The 21780-nt window shown below is 37.5% G+C and overlaps 1 protein-coding gene across 14 annotated transcripts in view; it reads right to left on the bottom strand.

The window, feature by feature from the left end:
• TCF12 (transcription factor 12) overlaps positions 1-21780 on the bottom strand; it is a 422204-nt gene that overhangs the window by 63782 nt on the left and 336642 nt on the right. For all 14 annotated transcript variants that reach the window (XM_058294251.1, XM_058294254.2, XM_058294255.1 and 11 more), the window contains one exon: positions 21726-21778. In XM_058294251.1, the coding sequence (XP_058150234.1) occupies positions 21726-21778 (53 nt within the window). The remainder of the gene's footprint in view (positions 1-21725; positions 21779-21780) is intronic.

Genomic DNA, 21780 nt, shown 5'->3' with positions numbered 1-21780 from the left:
TCTAAGGAGGCATGAGGGCTTAGGGCAGGTTATCGCACCTCCCTGAGCCTAACCTTCCATTTCTGAAAATGAAGGCATTAAAGAAGTCAAAGAGTTCCCAGAAGTCACCACTAAAAAACCCTTTTCATTTATTTCACCCCAAAACACTGACTTCCTATTTTGAAAAAAATTTGTCTAACAAACTCTTTTTATTGAACTATATATGAGTATCCCCCCTTTTCTAAAAATCAAAGTCATGTGACTGCCATCAGAACTTCTGATTAAAAGAAAGATGAATATTGTCATGCTGAATTTAAGTAATTCTAGTGAAAGAATTCTGTTGTTTTAGTTAGCATGGGTGATTTCATTTCAGTATATTATGTAATTCATTAGGTTTTCCGAAATATTTTAAATTGTATTGAATTACTATTTCTGCAGACTCAGGGCTGTGACCCTCTGGCATAGATGGTATCCGGTGGCCATGCCAACCTTAAATTATATATTTATAATCACACTTGCAAGTGACATAATCAAAAGCCCAAAGCCTCAAATAAAAATGACGGACAGATCTAAAAATATAATTATAAAATTTCAGTTCTAAGCTAAAGGTTCAATGCTTTTGTATTCTAATAATAATTATGCCAGTAAATGAAGTCTCTTTACAAGGGACTTCCATTGCCTAGTAATATAATACTTTCATTTATAACTAACATCTTTATAAAAAGCTATGTAAATGTCTAGAACAAACTGTTAAAAAGGGTTGACATGTCACCATAGGTATATAACTCTTACCTGTCATTTTTCTATTTCCTCAATAATAATTTTGGTTTCTCAAGAATGTACAATTTGATCTAGAGGGCACACAGATTTTATATTTAATATAACATTGTCTGAAAAACAGAAGACTTTTGGCCTTGCCATTCAAATACGCATGTAAGCTTCTACAGAGATGACTTTGTAATAATTTACACAAGCAGTAAAGAATAAAAGGAGTCAATAAAGGAGCCTATCTTAACTAAGTGGGCTGTGGCTCCTGCACTATTCTGTAGAAAAGATGCTGGGACTATGATTTGCCTCTTTGTGACTTCTGGCTGGAGAATTTAGGGGATTAGTAAAAGACTGTTCTATGGATTATAAACAGAAGTCACTATAATGAATAAGCAAGCTGGAGAGTGTACAGGATATAATAGAAGAGTAAAGGGTGAATAACAGCAACACCACCATACAGTATTGTGGTTACAGGTGTGATCCTGAGAACAGGGCTTGCCCTAAAATTGGTTACTTCAGACTGAAATTACTGAGATATATAAAAAAGTTGCAAACAGTGATACTATAGCTAAATCGGAATAAAAGCCATATGAATATAATAAGAACACAGTTTTCCAATGCTAAGAGCTCTCATGGAAAACCAAATGCATGTTTTCCTAACTCTAATGTATCTAACTGAGGGACAGATGTGCATGTAAATGGAAAAGATTTCAATGATCTTTGCCCCTGAGGTGGCTTTCACTTTTCTACAGAAATATTTGGAGCTGTTTGTATTCCTTACTAAAAAACTTTCACAAAATTTAAGCCTGTTACATGTTCTGCAATATTGGTGGTAAAAATATTCCTGTAGTTTCCCTCATTGAAGGATGTGTTCATTTCAGATTATTCAATATGTAGGGTTTATACCTTCTCTGAGTCACCTGAGCATGATCAAGGAAGGAAGAAGAACTTGGGCTGTATTGCTAATCATTTGAGTTTGTTCATTCATTCAACAAATATTTACTGAACATCTATTATGCACTAAGTAATTTTCTAGGTCCTAGAAATAGAGCAAAAAACAAAAAACAAAAACATAACAAAATAAACAAAATCCCTGCCTAATTAGGTTTTTATTCTAGTGGGTGAGACATTATAAAAGATTAAACAAATTATGATAATATCAGATGGCAGTAAATTTTATAAGAAAAATAAAGCACAGAAGGGGACAGGAGGTATCTAGGGTATGTTGCCACTTACATAGGATGGTAAAGGGAGATCCCCACTGGAAAGGTCTAAAGGAAGTGAGAAAACTATGTGGATACTCAGGAAGTATGTTCCAAGCAGAGAAGACAATGAAAGGAAAAGGCTTGAGGCACAAGTATGCTTGATATCTTTAAGGAACAGTTAATTGCCTTGCCACTGTACATACAGGGTAATACCTCTTACAGTGATGAAAGGCAAAACATCAAAAACAAAGTTTTATGATATTTTTCATTTTTTAATGTCCCAATTTATTCTTACTTTAAATTTTTCTAAATTAGTATATATCCTATTTCTAATCTTTAAACCTATCACTACTATTTCATTTTCCTATTAATTGAATTTGGCACTATATTAGGCTTCATTTTTTAAGAAGTTTTGGACCACAGAAAGGTTCAACTATGGCAAAGGAGGAATGCTGGTGTGGGTTGTTATTACTGGGGGGGCACATGGTAGGAGGGAGTTCTCCAGGGCATGTATATAGGGTACATAAAAATGTTTCGATATATGTCGGTCATTTTCATAGTAGTTACAGTTACAAATGACAACTGAGGGAGTGCTTAGTTCCTACCCAGGGGAGCTGTCACATTCCCCAATGGAATAGCAACAATCCCTGAAGTGCAATTGCAAAGACCAATGAAGAAGGATGGTCTAATGATGGGCCCTTGATACCGATGACTATGCTTATGTGCCTGTGTGCTTGAAATTTCAACTAGGCCTAGGGTACCTAAGAGAATCCTGAGAGCCTCCATGTTGCTCATATGTGGCCACTCTCTAAGCCAAACTCAGCATGTAAATGCATTACCTTCCCTCTGAATGTGTGACATGACTCCTGGGGATGAGCATCCCTGGTGCTGAGAGATTACTACCAATCACTAACTTGTGATGCAACTAGAAAGAGGCCTTGGATTAAATGGGGAAATGCTCAAGACAAATGAGCTTATATGGCTAAGATACTTCAAAAGAGTTAGGAGGTCATCAGAGGGGTCGTGCTTACACACGCCTCAGCTGAATCCCAGAGTCAGGCAAAGTAGATACAATCCCAGGTACTGGTGCTCCTGAGGGCTATGGAGACTCACAGGTCTATGATAAAGGCAGTTGGCTCTGGAGTTCAGTGCCTTGTCAGGGGGCCCTACTGGGAATTTGTGTTCCTGAGTGTGACAGAATTGGATTCAGATGTGAACTTTCTCCACATGCCTCTTCTATCACTTTTACTGAACGTGTGGTTGGTGCTGCGGTTTACGTATACCCAGGAGACTTCAATCTCTGGACTGGCCATGTGCCAGCTAGGCCCTGAGCCTCAGCAGAATTGTAGCTCCTATTCTCCGGTTTGTTGGAATTGCACAGGTTGGCTAACAGGAAGGTGAAGATAGTCAACCACCACACCAGGGAACAGAGAGTGCGTACAACTCCAAGCAGGAGAATCGCATCCATCAACCATGTGGGATCTAAGCCCCCTCTCGATATAGAGCTGGAGTGGACATCACCAACCCAGGGTCCACAGGATGGAGGAATAAAACATGGATTAGAGTGAACTTACTGGTATTCTACTATAGAACTATTGAGAAGAAACTGTAGCATTGATCCAGAGAAAGTGGCCAAAGTAGTTGCTGAGGGCAGGGAGAGGGAAGTAGAGGTGAGACATGGGGGCATTTTCGGGACTTGGTGTTGTCCTAAATGATACTGCAGGGACAGATGCTGGACATTATATATCCTGCCATAACCCCCTGAATGTATTAGGGGAGAGTGTAAACTACAATGTAAACTATAATTCATGTGGAGCAATAGTGCCCCAAAAAGTATTCACCAAATATAATGAATGAATGGGCCACAATGATGAAAGAGGTTATTGATGTGGGAAGAAAGAGGGGTGGGGAGTGGGCTATGTGGGAACCTCTTATATTTTTTAATGTAATATTTTTTGTGATTTGTGTATCTTAAAAAAAGAGAGAGACTTTATTACCAAAAAAAAAAAAAAGGCAACAGTTAAGAGGTCAGGATGGCTGGAGTGGAATGAAGGAGAGGTAGGTTGGGGAAAAATGAGGTGAGAGGTAGCAGGGAAAAGATCACCCAGAATCTTATCAACCATTTTAAGGACTTAAGTTTTTACTCTCAATGAATGGGGAAGGCACTGGAGGATTTTGAGCAGAGGAATGATAGGATTTAACTTAGATTTTAAAAGGGTCTTCCTGTGTTAAAAACAAGACTGCAGGAAAACTTGGAGACCAGTGGGGAGTCTGTTGTTGTAAAAGACAGAATGGTGGCTTGGACGTGGATAAGAGGAACATACGTGATGGAAAAAAGTTCAAATTATTGAATGTAATTTTTCTATGAGAAATTTAGTATGGGAAGACTATCACTGTTTCAGTTTTATGTCAATGAGAGCATAACTTTTTCATTTTAGGGAAAGGTTTTCTATATTTTGGTTTCCGTGTGCCTCCATCAGGTGAGGACCATGTCCCCATTTCGTTAATGAGGTCAACCCTGCAATAATGTAGATTTCATGCAGATGTCTGAATTACATATGATTTGTCTTTTTTGGTTGTTGCCAAAAAAAGTACAATTTTTTTGCACATAAACAGGAGTTAAGTTTCCTGAATAATTGAGGGAAAAACATAGAACATAGAATTCAGTTTCTTATACAAAGAAAGCAAATTAACATATTTTGGTTTGAACAATCAGAGTAGGACAAAGTTGAAAAGTATACCTTGGGGCAGGAAGTTATTAATAGATGATGTTCCCTATTATGAATGTATAAATTACTGGGTTAACATTCTTTATTTTCATTCTTTTAATTTAATTCAAAATGCATTCCCTGCATACTCCACTAAGTGCTGAAAGGGCAGCAAATGCTCGAAAGAAAAAAAAATGAAGTTACTTCTTTCCAGGGGTCACAGTTATCTTTTTACTCTTCACATCTTGGGGACAGCTCCATGTTTTATTCATATTTAAATCCTAAAAGTCTAAAAATATTCTTCATTCACAACTGCACTTAGTATATATTTATTGACTTCAACAGAATGGATTCAAATTTTCCTCAATGAAGATTTACTAGATTGACTCCAGTGGAAAAGAGTTTCTAATAATTCTAATTCAAATTACTGGTTTTTAACATTTATAAATATTTTGGGGGATGCAGTAAAAGATATCAATAAATTCTGATTTCAAATAATGTCAAGTTTGATAGTTTAAAAATTATCAAGTGCAAGTTGAAAAACTTAAAAATAATTTCATTTTATTACTCATTTAATGTTACTTATTGTTAATATTGGCCATCATAAAAGCTAAAAAGGGGACTATATAAGAACTATACATATTCATTTAAATTTCTAGAGATTAACACTGAAAAAAAATCAGTATTCTAGTCTTGTGATGGAAGGTTCTTTTAATTTTTGTATGAAGCGTCTATGTTTTAGATGAAAGACATGTTACACAGTCAATACTTGGGTTGGAACCAATTCCTAAACTAACTGAAATTACCTTTAGTTTTAGATTCCTTGATAAAGATATTGGTTGAGCACATAAATATATGAAAGTTTAAGTGAAAAATTACAGTAGGGCTATTTATAACAAAGATTAACTTCTTTAAATCCAACTGCTTCAAATAAATATTCACTTACATATCTATCCATGGGCCTACTTTTGATGTCACAAACCACCCTGCACATTATTTCCTAATGTGACATTTAAATCTTAGAAAGATTATGATGCTGGAGATGTACTTTATACTTTAGACTACACCACTTAAACAGGGACATTTTAGAATATGGAATGGTCCTGGCAAGTCTGCCTGTCAATAAAATAAACCCTGGTATAGTACCCTGGGCCTCAATGAAATGATGAAGAGACTAATGAATATCGGGTAATGAAGCTAATAAAAATCAGGGAACAGGCCTACAAATATTTAATTTAATTTTTCTCTTTAGTCTAATTTTTAATTTTACATTTTAAAAAACTTTAGTGAAGTACTTCACTCATACATAAACTTACATAAACAATAAGTGTATAATGATAGTTGTGAAATTATAAAACAAACATATATAACATCTTACAGGACTCTCTAACTCACCCTACAACCAATAACTTGCATTGTTCTTAAGCCTTTTTAACTAATGATTAAAGAGCATTGTCAAAAATATTACTAATATACAAAGTATTTTTCCCCCAACCAATCCTATTATTATCTTTATATCATTTATATATGAACATACATAAACAATTAAGTGTATAGTAAAGTTGTGAACTTACAAAGCAAACATGCATAGTATCATACAGGGGTCGCATACATCAATCCTCAACCAACAACTTGCATTGTCATGAGATGTTCGTTACAAATTATGAAAGAATATTGTCAAAATCTTACTACCAATCATAGCTCTTACCTTACATTTAGTGTGTTTTTTCCCCAACCCACCCTATGATTATCTTTTAAATATATTTTTTATGACAGAAATTGTAAACTTATAAAAAATCATGCACATGTGCAGAATTCCCAAACAACACCCCTCCATCAACACACCACAATGTAGTGTGTCATTTGCTACAGATAAGATGTCATCTGATTGTTACCATGTCCACAGTGTACATTTGGCTCACATTTTCCATACTGCCTCAGTATCAACATAGTACATCTTTCACATATATGCAAGATTATATTATTACAACTAACCACAGCCCATAGGTCACTCCAGCTGTATTTTTCCCATGCTTCTCCACATTCCCAAAACCCTGCAGTAGTGATATACATTTGCTCTAGCTAACAAAGGACACTCTTGCATCTGTACCATCAAACGCAATTCTCATTCACCTCTTGGTTTACTGGGCTATCCATTTCCTAGATTATTCTCTAGCATTCTGTAAACTGGCATTTACATAACTAGACCATTTTCAGCCACATCCCCAATTATAAACTAGCTGTTACTTACTAGGTGTTACCATCCAATATATCCATTTCCACGCTTTTACAGTAAAGCTAATTAAAATTCTATGTACATTAAACATCAGTAGTCCGCTCAGTCCTCCTCTTATCTTCTTTAAGAATCCACCACCTTCCACCAGGTCTTGAAGATATTTTCCAATAATTTCTTCTAGAAGTTTTATGGTTCTTGCTTTTATTTTTAGGTTTTGATCCATTTTGAGTTAATGTTTGGATAAGGTGTGAGACAGGGGTCCTCTTTCCTTCTTTCAGCTATGGATATCCAATTCTTTCATCACCTTTTGTTGAATAGATTGTTCTGCCCGAGCTATGTGAGTTTGATAGGCTAGTCAAAAAGCACTTGACCTGGGAAGTGGATTTGGCCCAACAGATAGGGTGTCCACCTACCATTGGGAGGTTCAACGTCCACACCCAGGGTCTCCAGACCCATGTGATGAGCTGGCCCACGAGCAATGCTGATGTGCGCAAGGAATGCCATGCCATGCAGGCGTATCCCCCGTGTAGGGAAGCCCCACGTGCAAGGAGTGCACCCCGTAAGGAGAGGTGTCCAATAAGAAAAAAGTGCAATCTGCCCAGGAACGGACCGCACAGAGAAATGACGCAGCAAGATGATGCAGCAAAGATCCCAGGTGCCACTGACAAGAATACAAGTGGACACAGAACATACAGTGAATGGACACAGAGAGCAGACAACTAGGGGGCAGGGAAGGGGAGAGAAATAAATAAAAATAAATAATAATAATAAAAAAAACATAAACCCTTATCTGACTTGTAATTTCCAAATATTGGGGGGGGGGGAGGAGAGAAAGCACTTGATCATACCTGTGAGGGTCTGTTTCTGAACCATAAATTTGGTTCCACTGGTCTATTGTGTCTGTCTTTATGCCAGTACCACACTGTTTTTACCACTATAGGTAGGTATTATGATTTAAAGTCTGGAGATAAGGGTCCACTCTTCCTTCTTATGATGTTTCTGGCTATTCAGGACTCCTTACCTTTCCAAATGAATGCAGTGACAGTGTTTTCAAATTTTTCTTTAATGTTGGTGGAGTTTTTATCATGATTGAGTGAAATCTGTATATCAATTTGAATAGAATTGACATCTTTTTTAAAAAAAGATTTATTTTTCATTTCTCTCCCCTTCCCTGCTCCCCCACCCCCCAGTTGTCTGCTCTGTGTTCATTCACTGTGTGTTCTTCTGTGTCCGCTTGTATTCTTGTCAGCGGCACCCGGAATCTGTGTCTCGTTTTTTGTTGTGTCAACTTGCTGCGTCAGCTCTCCGTGTGTGTGGCACCATTCTTGGGCAGGCTGCACTATTTCTGCGCTGGGCGGCTCTCCTTACAGGGTGCACTCCTTGCACATGGGGCTCCCCTATGCGGGGGACACTCCTGCATGGCATGGCACTCCTTGCATGCATTATTAGCACTGCGCATGGGACAGCTCACCATGTGTGACAGGAGGCCCTGGGTTTGAACCTTGGACCTCCCATGTGGTAGGCGGATGGATGCCCTATCTGTTGGGCCAAATCCATTTCTCTAGAATTGACACCTTAATGATATTTAGTCTTCCGATCCTTGAGCACGGAATGTTCTTCCAGTTATTTAATTTAGGGCTTTTTTGATTTGTTTTTACATTGAGTTGCAGTTTTCTGAATACTTTACATCATTGGTTAAGTTTATTACTATTTGAGTTTTATCTGTCATATTTTATTTTCACCATTCTTTTGACACTTGTAATTACTTTTATTGATATAATCTTCATTTCTAGACTCTCTTCCAGGCCCCTCTCTCTTGTCTTTTCTTTTCAGGCTCTAGTATACACTTTACTATTTCCTGAAAATCTGGTCTTTTGCTTAGAAATTCTCTCAGTTTCTGTTTATCTGTGAATATTCTAATCTCACTCTCTTTTTTGAAAGATAGTCTTGCTGGATAGAAGATTCTTGGCTGGAAGTTTTTCTCTTGTAGTATCTTAAATATATCAGATCACTGTCTTCTTACCTCCATGGTTTCGGGTGAGAAATCAGCCCTTAATCTTATTTGGTATCCCTTATATGTTATGCATTGCTCTTCTCTTGTCACTCTAAGAATTCTCTGTCTTTAGCATTTGACATTCTGATGAGTATGTGTCTCAGAGTTGGTCTATTTGGATTTTTTTGGATGGGAGTATGTTGAGCTTCTTGGACATGGATATCTGTGTCCTGCAGTAGGGTTGGGAAATTTTCTACCATTATTTCTTCAAATATTCCTTCTGCCCCTTTTTCCTTCTCTTCTTCTGGGATACCCATGACACACACGTTTCCATGCCTTTTGCTGTCATTTAGTCCCCTGAGACCTTGTTCAATTTTTTTCCATTCTTTTTTTATCTGTTCTTTTGTATGTTCTCTTTCAGAGGCCATTTCTTCAAGCTCACCAGTCCTTTCTTCTGCCTCCTCAAATCTGCTATTATATGATTCCAATGTTTTTAAAATTTCATTTAACTGCACCGTAAGATCTGCTATTTTTCTATGAATGCTTTCAAATTCTTCTTTGTGCTCATCCAATGTCCTCTTAATATCCTTAATCTCTTTAGCCTTCTCATTGAATTTATTAAGGAGATTTATTTGAACATCTATGATTAGTTGTCTCAACTCCTTTATGTCATCTGGAGGCTTATCTTGTTCCTTTAACTGGGCCATCACTTCCTGTTTCTTGGTGTGGATTGTAATTTTTTGTCGGTGTCTTTGCATCTGGCTTGCTAGAGTATTTTTTCTGGGTGCAGTTTTTCTCTTTAGTTTAGGGCTTCCGATTCTTTCTCCCTTGCTGGTTGTGCAATAGAAGCCAAGCAAGCAGTTGGTGCAGTAAGCTGTAGAGGTTCAAGTTGCCCTCATTGCGCCAGGGACCACTGAGGCTTCTTCCAGCTTTCTTCTTTGCCAGGGGTAGGGACAGAGTCACAGCTGTGTGGAATAAACCAAGTCATGCAGGCCTAGACTGTAGTTGCCCAGAGAGACTGATGAAGTTTCACATCCCTTTCTCCCCTGCCTGGGGCAGGGATGGAGCTGCAGGTGGGGACAGCAATCTATGCTGTGCGGGTCCAAGATGATCATGGTTGCCTTGGTAGACTTCTGATTTTCAGTCTATGCCAGCCAAAGTTACCTGCAGTTACCTGTATAGGCTGGTGCAGGGGCCAGCAGCGACCTCCCTGCCAGAGGTGGGGCTGAGGCCTAGGCTAGGCTGCAGGCTGATCTGCTAAAAGAAACTGGTTCCTGCCGACACTGAGAGTTTAGTCAGCCCAGCTTCCCTCAGGCTGGGGGAAGAGTCAAAATGGGTGTCACAGGCCTCTTTCTGACCTTGGCCGGCTCACTCCCCAGCTGTTCCCAGGGTTATATCTCAGCCAGCCAAGTTCACCAATTCATAGTCGAAATCGGCAGTCAACAGTCTCCTCCTCCCCTGTTTCTGGGAAACCGAGCTTCTAATTCCAGGCAAAGAATAGCTCCAGGGGTGGCTTGCACCACCAGAATAGGACAATCACTGGCTTCTGCAGCTTGGCTGGCAATTTCCCAGAGAGGCTGGTGCAGTTCTCTGTAGCTTCCTCTCTGCTGGAGGTGGCACTGGGGTCTAGGCTAGAGCTGCAATATGATCTGGATGGAAAGAAGCTGGTCCCCACCAGCACTAGGATTTTCAGTCTGCCCTGCTTCACCTCATGCCAGGCATGATGGGGGCTCCCAGCCTCTTTCTGACTTGGATAGGCTCAAACTTCAGCTGTTCTCAGGATTATACTGTAGTGCACTGAACTTACTCATCAGTAGTTGAAACTGGTGCATAACCGTCTCTTCCTCCCCCGTTTTGGGGAAGAGGAGCTTTCAATTCCAGCCACAGAACAGCTCCAGAGGCGGCTTGTGCCTCCAGTGGAGGATGGGCACTGGCCTCCGCAGCATGGGGCACTCTACTGACAAGTCTTCTGGGCAGATGGGCAGTCTCCACCTTCCACTCCTTAAAGGAAGTTGCAGGATGCTCTTTTGGTCTCCCAGAGCCCCAGAGAGCTCTGAGTGTTTGCTAATTGCTCTGCAGCAGGAGCTGACTCTAGGACCTCTTTACTCTGCCACCATCTTGCTGACACTCCTCTTTGGTCTAATTTTTACAGGAACTACATTTATGACAAAGATAAGATTGTATTTACTTTAGGCATACACTTTAGGCATACATTGTTAAGTACAATGCAGAGGATGGCAAACTATGGCCTGTGGCTAAATCTGGCCTACCACCTGTTTCTATGAACAAAATTTTACTGGAACACAACCATGCTCATATGTTTATATATATTGTTTGTGGCTGCTTTCATGCTACAGCAGGAGAGTGAGTAGTTGTGACAGAGACAGTTTGGCCCACAACTGTATAGCCTTTTACAAAAAATGTCTGCAGACCTCTGGTCTAGTGAATTGAAAAATAGCAATGCAGGCTATCACAACAAGATAAGCTGGTTCTTGCAAATTCTGTAGAAAATATAATTTTTATAACCAAATTAGTTTTGTAAAATGATTCAGTCAATCCTAGGGCACTTTAGCGCTAATGCTCTCTGCATGCTCAATTGTTGGCATATAATAGATACATTAGGTTATGTCTTAAAATAATTGCAGATAATAAAAAGACAAAACTTTGAATGGTCAACACTATAAAGCTTGTTTAAAATCTATTCAAGGAATATAAACACAGGGGAGAAATTGGAACTGATTATAGGACTAGCAGTATTTTAAAAATGCATGTTTTCAGTTTAACTATGAACTTATTCATATAGCATGCATTAGTCATTCAAATTAGATATACAAGTACAATAAATGACTTTTCAAAGTGCAATCATTATCAATTAAACAAAGGAAATATCAGTGATAGCAAACTTTGTGTCAGCAAATTAGATTGTAAATACCTTCCCTAACAGAACGAAATCCAGAATCCCAAACATCCTCAGTGATAAAATTTGGAATTTTAAAATTTATTTTTTCTTTTCTATATTCAAAAAGGTAATCCTCAATTTTATTAGGCAAAACAAAACAAAGGAAAACATCAAATTCTACTGATGCTGAACATCCCAAAAGTAGAGTTAAACTCCAAAATGTTTACAGGATTCAACGATACATCCTGTAAAACCCATACAAAGAACTGAAACACATTGGGTTTATCCTATGGTTGGTTTGTGAAGTTTCAGACATCTGAAATACCATTAGCTGAAGAGTTCAATAAACCTTAAAAGTTTGAATGAAATTCAGCCACATTCTTTCTTCTTTATAAAAGGAATAGATTAAGTCAGAAAATAACTATCACTGTGATTGTACAACTGTATCAGCACAAACAACGGGATCCACTGGATTCACTCACTGGTTACTTTTACTTCTACTTTTGACTTGAAGTTAGATCAAAGGTACTACTGGTTACTCAGAAAAATGAGCATCTCGGAACTATGGATTAAAAGCTTATTATGGGAAAACGGACTTGGCCCAGTGGTTAGGGTGTCCGTCTACCACATGGGAGGTCCGCGGTTCAAACCCCGGGTCTCCTTGACCCGTGTGGAGCTGGCCCTTGCGCAGTGCTAATGCACGCACGGAGTGCCACGCCACGCAGGGGTGTCCCTGTGTAGAGGATCCCCACGCACAAGGAGTGCACCCGTAAGGAGAGCCGCCCAGCGCGAAAGAAAGTGCAGCCTGCCCAGGAATGGTGCCGCACACACTTCCCATGCTGCTGATGACAACAGAAGCGGACAAAGAAACAAGACGCAGCAAACAGACACAGAGAACAGACAACCCGGGGAGGGGGGGAATTAAATAAATAAATCTTTAAAAAAAAAAAAAAGCCTATTATCTACACTGATACAATTCTGACACTGTTCTAAACAGTAGTTACTGTCAGCATAAACAGTGGCTATTTCTTCTTACTAAAGTATAAGGAAAATCTTCCATTCAAAGACCAAACTGAATATAAGATTGGAATAGATTATAGAACTTTCCTTTATATACTGAAATTTTTCTGCTTGTCTGACCAGTAAGGTCAGAAAAATGATTGGCCATGTTGGAAATTCTGTATCATGGTAACTTTCAAATAGAAACAGCCTATCTAACAGTCAAAAACAAGAAACCCTCAAGTATGTATGGTTGTTGTGCACCCTCTATGTTTGTTTGCCAACGGAGCTAAACAAATACCTATTCTCAACTTATGTTCAAGAACTGCACAGTTTGCTCATGAAGTTCAGGTGAAGCTGTTGCTGTGTGTAAATACTGTTTATTCCAGAGTCCCAAGATTCTCGCAAGTCTTGAAAGTCTCTGATACTTGTCTGTAAACACTCTTAGCTTTCTAGTGACTCCAAGAAGGACTGCCCCTTTCAGAGTATTCTCCTTGCATCTCATCTTGCTATTTTCCTTGATAAAGTGGAGAAAGTTGCTTCTCTACAGTTCTTCCTCTTGACCTTTTTCTTACTGGTTCAGATGGCTAGGAATATTTTAAGCCATAGTTTTCTAAGTTAATAATTTCTACCAAAGACAAAAGGTTCTGTTTGTCATCTTTTTCCAACTAAAAAATTTTCCTCAATTTAGTTACCCTCAGAATTTATTCCTATTTTTTCTCTTTAGAACACACATGAAAATGCTACATCATTGGACATGGTCTACTGGTCTTTGTGGTTTGGGAACACCTCAGCTATTTCCCATGACCTCAAGTGGCGGCCCCAAATTTTCAAAACTGACTCTAATAAACGACTCAACAATCACATTAAAAAAAAAAAAAAAAAAAGCTGCATTTCCAACAGAACAAAATCCCATACAAATTTTGGGGGAAGGGAAAGCATCAATTTCAAAACTACAGTTAATGACAATCTAAAGGAAAGATCACAGATCTCTGTACTGTCTGCTTCAAAAAAAAAAAAAACCAACAAAAAAAACGTGGCAACTAAGCTGCTTTGATTTACCTTTAAACCAATGCAGTTCCTTATGGGAGTTAGGTTAGAAAAAAATTCGTATTTCATAGGGTCAGGTGGTAAAATACACCTTAAGAGTTTAACTAAAAAAAAAAAAAATTCTCTGACAAACTGTAATAGCTTTTGTGGAAAATTAAATACACATTTAAAAATGGAGGACAAAGAACAGTATAGCATTTGAATAAGAAACAGGTGATTGTGTCATCAGTCTATGCATGTGGCTGCAATCTAATTACATTCCAAATGAACAGGACACACCAATTTGATGCAGTTAAGATTTGATGTTGACAAGATGTTATCAAATGCTACTGAATAAGAACACAACCATAGGTATTTGAGTATAAGAAGGCATTCTGAAATTCATCTAGGAGTATACTTTCTGGGAAAGACTTCCAAGATAAAATTTCTGAAGTGTCTTGCTGTTTATTTATTTCAGAATTGTGCATTTTCTACAGCATATTTTAAAAAATTACCCATGTTTGGAAATACTAATACCTAATTAAGAAATAAAAAATAAAGAAAAGATAAAGAAACTTCTCTCCATCTGAGAAAGAAATCAGAACACCATAAAGATGCTCAATAAATAATAAAAATAAATGAGGGGGTAGTGGCTGCCTCCTACATACGAGGTCCCAGGTTCAATCCCTAGTACCTCCTTAATAAACAAATAAATAAATGAGAAAAAGCATAGACTCCAGATCAGAAAATTAAAAAATAAAAATGAGAAGAAATTCTACTAAATAAATTTGATTCTACAAGTTTTTCCTATGTTTGTAGGTTCTTTTTCTGAAAATAAATGCTTTCTGAAAAGCAGCAGTTACAATTTACCAAGGACCCACTGTGTTCTGGGCATATATATTACATACGCAAGTCTAGGTAACAATTTTTTTCTTTACTATAATATGTATCGTGTCCTGTTATCAAACTCTTATTTGATTTTCAATATAATTTGGTAAAAATAAAGTGCTAAGCCCCTTTAAATTTCAGACTATAGTGGTAGGAACTAGAAGAAATGAGGAAGGAACATTTACTGACTATCTACTATATGCCCGCCACATGTTGGGCATGTAATACCCTCACAGTAACATTGTGAGATAGGCATTATCATCTTCTTTTTACAAATTAGAAACTTGAGTCAGAAAACTCAAAAGCAGCTTCTGTAGGCTATAAAATAAAAAAAGCTAAAGACAGATGAAACCCATTATTTACTTGACTGGAAAGTCTGTGCTTTTCTGCTAGTGCACCATCCTTCTTTTAGATCAGGGGTTCTTAACAAGAGGTCCGAAAGTTTGACTTGAAATTCAAAAAAACATTATTCTTGTGGGGATGTGTTGATGTGGGTGTGATATGTTTATTTTTTATAAATAATATGCAGTATAGTGTGGACTTAGTGAGGGGTCAGTGGTTTTCACCTGACTGGCAAAGGGGTCAGGTGGAACAAGGGAGGTTAAAAACCCATTTTAGATGGTGGTAGCTCCTCAAATAACAATTACTCTGAGCAGTAAACACGCAACTGGCAGAACAAACTATTTTAAATTTAATACACTATTTTTTAATGAATAAATCAAACATAATACACATTAGCATTCAAAATAAAAAGAAAATGATCTTTGATATTAAATTAAATTGCAATCTTAGCCCTATGTGATCAGAGGATGTCTCTGAGTCTCAATTTATTCATTTGTAAAAAGGGGTTATCAATTATCATATAGAGTTATCTGACAAAGTTTGAAATGATACTGATAATGATTTACACAGTTTCTCATATATGTAAGCTCTGTACTTCAAACACAGTAACATAGAAGGATGCTACCAAATGTACTGCAAGAACTTTTTCAAAAATTACTTGGGAAAAAAAAAGCTGCTCCCAACCCCCCTACCCAGTGGCTCAAATTCCATTAAACTTCGTATCTTAATAAAAATATGATATAGATGAAAAACAGCTTGTGTACATGCAAAGAACAAAGATTAGAGTTGCTGATTAGAAAAGTAAAGAGAAGGTTTAGGAACCCTAAAAAGGAAGGAAAACACCTTGTAAAATCAAAGTACCACCCATGCCTATGGAGAGACTCTCAGACAACCTTAATTACAAATGCCTTCTATTACTGTTGGCCAGGATATGTTAAGCTTTCATCTAGGCCTTATGACAGTTTATCCCTTTTTATATGGACTGGTCTTATTTGTCTATAAATCCCTCTCTGGGTTGGGAGATTAGGTCTGCTATTGAGAAATTATAAAGATTGTATTTGGTATAAAATCCAAAAAGCTCTGGATTTCCAAATGTGGCCTTAATATGTGTTTGTATTCACCCTCCCATGCTTTCTACCTCTCTTGTCCATTCCTGCTCTTCTCTAACTGATGACCTGCTACCCATTTTTCCAGACAGAGCTCATATATAACCTCTTCAAGTCATTCATTCTTCCCAAAGCAGGCACACCTGCCTGGTGTTACCATAACTCTTGGTACAGACCTTTACTGTCTCATTGTAATATAATTAATGTTTTGCAAGAAATAGATGTGGCTCATGAGGCTCAATCAACTGGGCTCCCGTCTACCATATAGGAGGTCCAGGGTTTGATGCCCAGGGCCTCCTTGTGAAGGCAAGCTGGCCCACGTGGCGAGCTGACCCATGCAGAGTGCCGGCCCATGCAGGGAATGTCACCCCATGCAGAAGTGCCACCCTGTGTGGGAATACCATCCCACACAAGAAAGCTGCCCCACACAGGAGTGCTGGCCAACGTGGAAAGCTGGCACAGCAAGATGACACAAGAGACACAGAGAAGAGAAAATAAGAAGACAGAGCAGAACAGGGAACAGAGGTGGCACAAGAGAGTAATCACCTCTCTCCCACTCTGGAAGGTCTTAGGATGGGTTCCCGTAGCTGCCCAATGAGAATACAAGCAGTCACAGAAAGAACACACAGCAAATGGACACAGAGCAGACAATAGAGGGGAATAAGTAAATAAAATAATATAATGCTTTGCATGCTCGTTTCTCATACAAAATGGTGAGTTCCTTGAAGGCAATGAATGATGGTGTTTATGTTTAAATTCTCAATGTCCAGCATCATTCTAAGACTGTGGCTATAAAAGCCCATTTTGTTCCACACTTCAACCTGTCTAAAGAAGCAAGTGGAAAATATCATTGTTTAAGAATACCATTACTTTAAAAAAATTTTTTTATTTTAAAAAAATTTTCCCATTTCTTTATCGGAAGAAAACTATACTTAGCATGTTTTCCAAGTCTGTAGTAAACAAACCAGTTTTAAAACCATAAGTGCATAGAATTTTAGAACTAAAAGGAACCTGAGTTTGCCCACTTCAAACTTCAGTTTACTCTAATTAGACTAGTCCAAGGTTATATAACCAATCAGTAACAAATGAGGCAGCCTTGTTACCCTTAACCTTACTGGCCATACTGCTCTAATGATGTTCAACATATCCTCACTGGACCTGCATGCCAGACAGAAGTTACCACTCAGTTTTTCTGCCTAGAAGAAGAGAAGAGCTAATGTTGGCACCTATAATACCTGTTTATACTGCAGGGCTTAACAAAAGGAAAGGCCTCTAACCAATGCTCTGTAATCAAATTATGTAGATTATCAGTGCTTTGCAGGTAAAGTAAACCTATTATTTCTTTGTAGCTGTTTTAGTGGTATAATATTAACTTAGTGCGTTCACCATTTCTCTAGTGAAAGTAACATATATTTCACAGATAATTATAGATTGGACAGGGAGCATATTGCAAAATCTGAGATGTTACTGTAAAGTTTTTAATTTGATTTGGGAAGTATGATATTCAAATTATCATGAAATAAAGTATACATAGTCCATTTTCATTTTTTAATATTAAACTTTTTATTTTGAAACATTTTCAAATTTATAGGACAGTTACAAAAATAAGAGAAACCCCACAGAGAAAACTCCAACATACCCTTATCCTCCAAATACCAAGATCCTCCAATTTTAACATTTTGTTACATTTTCCACATCATTCTATCCATCTATCAATCTAATTATCTTTCTATTTATTTGTCTGTTTATCAATCCACTCTCTAAACACTTGAGTCTAAGTTGTATATATCATGCTGAGTACTTAATACTGCCATGTACATTTCCTAAGAACAAGGATGTTCACTTAGATATCTACCTTAAGTGCAGTTATCAAGCTCAAGAAATTTAATATTCACATAGTTAACATTCTATATTCCAAATTTTTCATATGTCCAAATAATGTCCTTTTGAGTCCTCTCTCCTCCCTTTTTAGATTCCAGGATCATGTATTATCACTGTCTTTTTTAGTTGCTTGTTCTTTCTTTGTGTGTGGGCACATATGTACAACATAAACTTTTCCATCTCAACCACTCCCAAGCATACCATTCAGTGGGATTTAATCATATTCACCATACTACAGTACCTTCACCACCTTCCCTTACTAACACTTTCTTATCTCTCAAACAGAAACCCACCCCTACATCCCCCCTGTCCTCCCCTCTCTGCCCCCTGCAACCTGTCCTCTAATTACTGTATCCATGAGCTTGCTTAATCACCATTTCCTTTGTGGTTATCATAGGGCTTAAATTTAACAACCTAAATCTATAATAATCTCATTTGTTTTGATACCAATTTACTTTCAATAGTATTCACAAAACATGTTTCTATAATCCTCCATTGCCCCACCTTAATGTTTTAGTTCTTGTCACAAACTACCCATTAATACACTATGAGTCCAAAACCACTGAATTATCCTTACATTTTATCTATTTGCCTTTTAGATCCTATAGAAAGTAAAAAGTGGAGGTACAAACCAAAAACTGCAATAGTATTTTTACACATCATTACTCTAACAAGAAATTGTTATTGGTATGCTTGATGGTGTCCCACAGGTTCCTCACTGTACACTTTTCTTTATTCTTCCTTCTCCTCAGACTGGATAATTTCAATTGTTTTATCTTCAAGTTCACTGATTCTTTCTTCTGCTAGCTTCAATCTGTTGTTGAACTCTTCTAGGGAATTTTTAAATTTTGTTACTGTGGACTTCAGCTCTGTTTGATTCCTTTTCATAATTTTCATCTCTCTATTGATATTCTCTTTATGTAGTCATTTACTGTTTTCCTGATTTCCTTTAGTGATTAGTCCATGTTTTCCTCTGAGCATATTTAGGATAATTTTTAAAAAGTCTTTGTCTGGTATGTCTCAGGTCTGATCTTCCTTATGATGGTTTTTAATGCTTTAGTTTTCTCTTTGTGTGGGCCATCACGTCCTGTTTCTTTGTATGTTTTGTTATCTTTTGTTTCCAGTTCTTGCTTGTTGTTAAAAGCTTATGAGGTGGGATAGAATCCTGAAGCTTCTCACTCCACCATATTAATCTTCTATTTTTCATTTTATTGCCTAATCTTTATAATCTACACTGTCAAATGTCTACAAATTGAATCTTTTTCAATAAAAGTATTCAACTAGAAAACCATAAAACTTCAAACTTGTTTTACACAGTGAGAAGGTAAATAATGTAATCAAAAGTTTACTTAGAAGCGGATTATTTTGCTAATATTGATCAAAGTATCTGTTTTTACAGTTTTTTTTAAAAAAAGCCTGAGATGTCAACACAGGATTTAATTTAAAATATACTTAATTAATTAAAATGCGTTTATTATTTACATATTCTTAATATAGTCAATATGTGTAAATACTGTTTTCAACATGGTTTCAAAGTAGTATGATCATGTTTGATGTTGACGTTAAACACAGAATTAAAAACAATGAATTCCATTTTGGTCAAATAATAAAGTCCCATCTATATTACCTAGTAAAATACAATACATGGAGAGCGGATGTAATTCAGTGGTTGATTGCCTGCTTCCCATGTATGAGGTCCTGGGTTCAATCCCTGGTACCTCCTAAAACAACCCAAAACAATACATAAGTTAGCTTGGTTTGTAACATTTCCTAATGGTTCTCAAAGAAATTAAAGTTTCCTGAGGATTCTGTGCCTTTCCCCTTCTCTGTGGCTCCTCCAGGGCACCTGCAACAATACAGAGCCCTCTCTCCAAGCAATGGCCACTGCTATGATTAGGTGTAAGGAAAACTGATAATCCCCAATGTCTATTCTCTTTCTCTTTCCAGGCTTTTCTGTCCATTTTGCCCTTTTGTTTCTTCATTTTAACAATGAAAGAACTGGAAACACTGAAAAGATATTTTCTTAAAAGTAATGTCAGGCTAGAAGAAATGAGATGAATTTTTCATTTACTAATCTGATATTTTTTACCTGTGTAGTTCTACTGAATATTAATATGTGATTTAACTTATTACTCTCATAGAAAGGTGGTAATAAATTACAAGAAAATTGCATTTGTACATGTTTTAGCAGTTCTGTCAGTTTTAATATGATTTCTGTTAATCTAGCAGAAATCATCTGTTACACTGTTGAACCACCTACCCCTGCACAGCACACAACTGTTAAAATGTAAATTCCCCAACTATTTTTAGTGGCTGCTGAAAAAAAATTCCTGTCTTCAGGAATAACGATTTGAGGCATTGTGTTCATTTTGTTTATCAAGCAGCTATTCAGCCTCTAGTGGGCCCAAGTGCTTATGCAAGCAAAAGCTTTTAAGAATGCCTGCAGCTGCAATCCAACCTTCCAGGTAGGCTGCAGGTTCAGAACACAGCTGCCCTAAGCTGCATAAAACTAAGATCCATCTGGAATTGAGTTTCAAAGAGGATTTCATGTACCACGTGGAAGAGAAGCTGGGGAGGGGGAAGAACATCGGAAAGAAGGAAGGTAAACAACCAAAAGATGCTATCTCTGCTTCAGCATTAATAAAAAGTAAAAGCTCAGACCCATGCTGCTCCTTCTAGATTACTACTTGCCAAGCCGGATATTCCATTCAGTCTATACTTCCATGAGCTGTGACTCATCCAGCAGCACCTGCGCCCATGTGTTAAGTACTGCCAAATAAAAGCCCAACATCCATTTACACAACAAAGAGATGTGCCCTACAAGGCCTCAGTCCAGCAGCCTGGATCACCATTTGTTCCATGCAAAGGGAAAAAGAGAAAAAAAATCTTCCCTCCCCGGACCAGAGATTTAAAAACTGTAGGTAGATTTATAATATCTGTTCATTTACAAATACTTTTACTCCTTTAAGGAATAAAGTATATTTAATAGCACAAACACCCCTATAATATAGATTATCATGGACATTAATGATTGTTCCACCAAACCTTTCCAACCTCTTTCATCAAAGCCCTTTATCCTCAAAGGATACATTTTTGAGCAAAGAGGGATCAACAAACTAGTTGCTTGAAAGCTTTCCTGATGCTAGGCTGAAGTTAGGAAAGGCTTAATGAAGGCTTTAAAATCCACGAGGGCTTCACAATGAACATCTGACTTGGTGATTTATGCATATTAATAACCTCAGTCCTACTGAGGCAAGCTGAGCCAAACATGTCCTCCGAATCTTAATGTCTTTAGCTCCACTGGGATTATTACAAATGTAAATTTCTAAGATTCTCAGCTATTAATCTCTGTCTGTCCTCCTGTTCGGCAACATAATGACTAATTAAACATCAAAAGACCTGTACAGGAGATCTTCTTTGACAGCTACCGGCCTAGTCCTCTTCCCAAGAGGGGCATTTAAATGACAGGGACACAGAGTAAGAGCATATGAGTAAGCTACAAATCATTGCAGAAAAATCTAAAAACCTAACATTAAATGTGGATTCATCTCAATCAATGATTCAGTTAAACAGTGAACAGTTACTATGTAAAGTGTGTCTACTGGTGCCAATCAAATTAATCTTTATAGCAAGCAAATACTAAATACTTGAAATCAGTTTGTTTACACCAAATTAGAAAAATGGGTACTTACAGAAGAAGGCAAACCAGGAGGCACCTTTCTGACTTTCTTTGCTTGCAATGGATCT

This window comes from Dasypus novemcinctus, chromosome 3 (genome assembly GCF_030445035.2).
Source record: "Dasypus novemcinctus isolate mDasNov1 chromosome 3, mDasNov1.1.hap2, whole genome shotgun sequence".
NCBI classification, from domain to species: domain Eukaryota; kingdom Metazoa; phylum Chordata; class Mammalia; order Cingulata; family Dasypodidae; genus Dasypus; species Dasypus novemcinctus.
The sequence above is the reverse complement of the archived record's forward strand: the minus strand, read 5'-3'. Positions and strand labels throughout refer to the sequence as shown.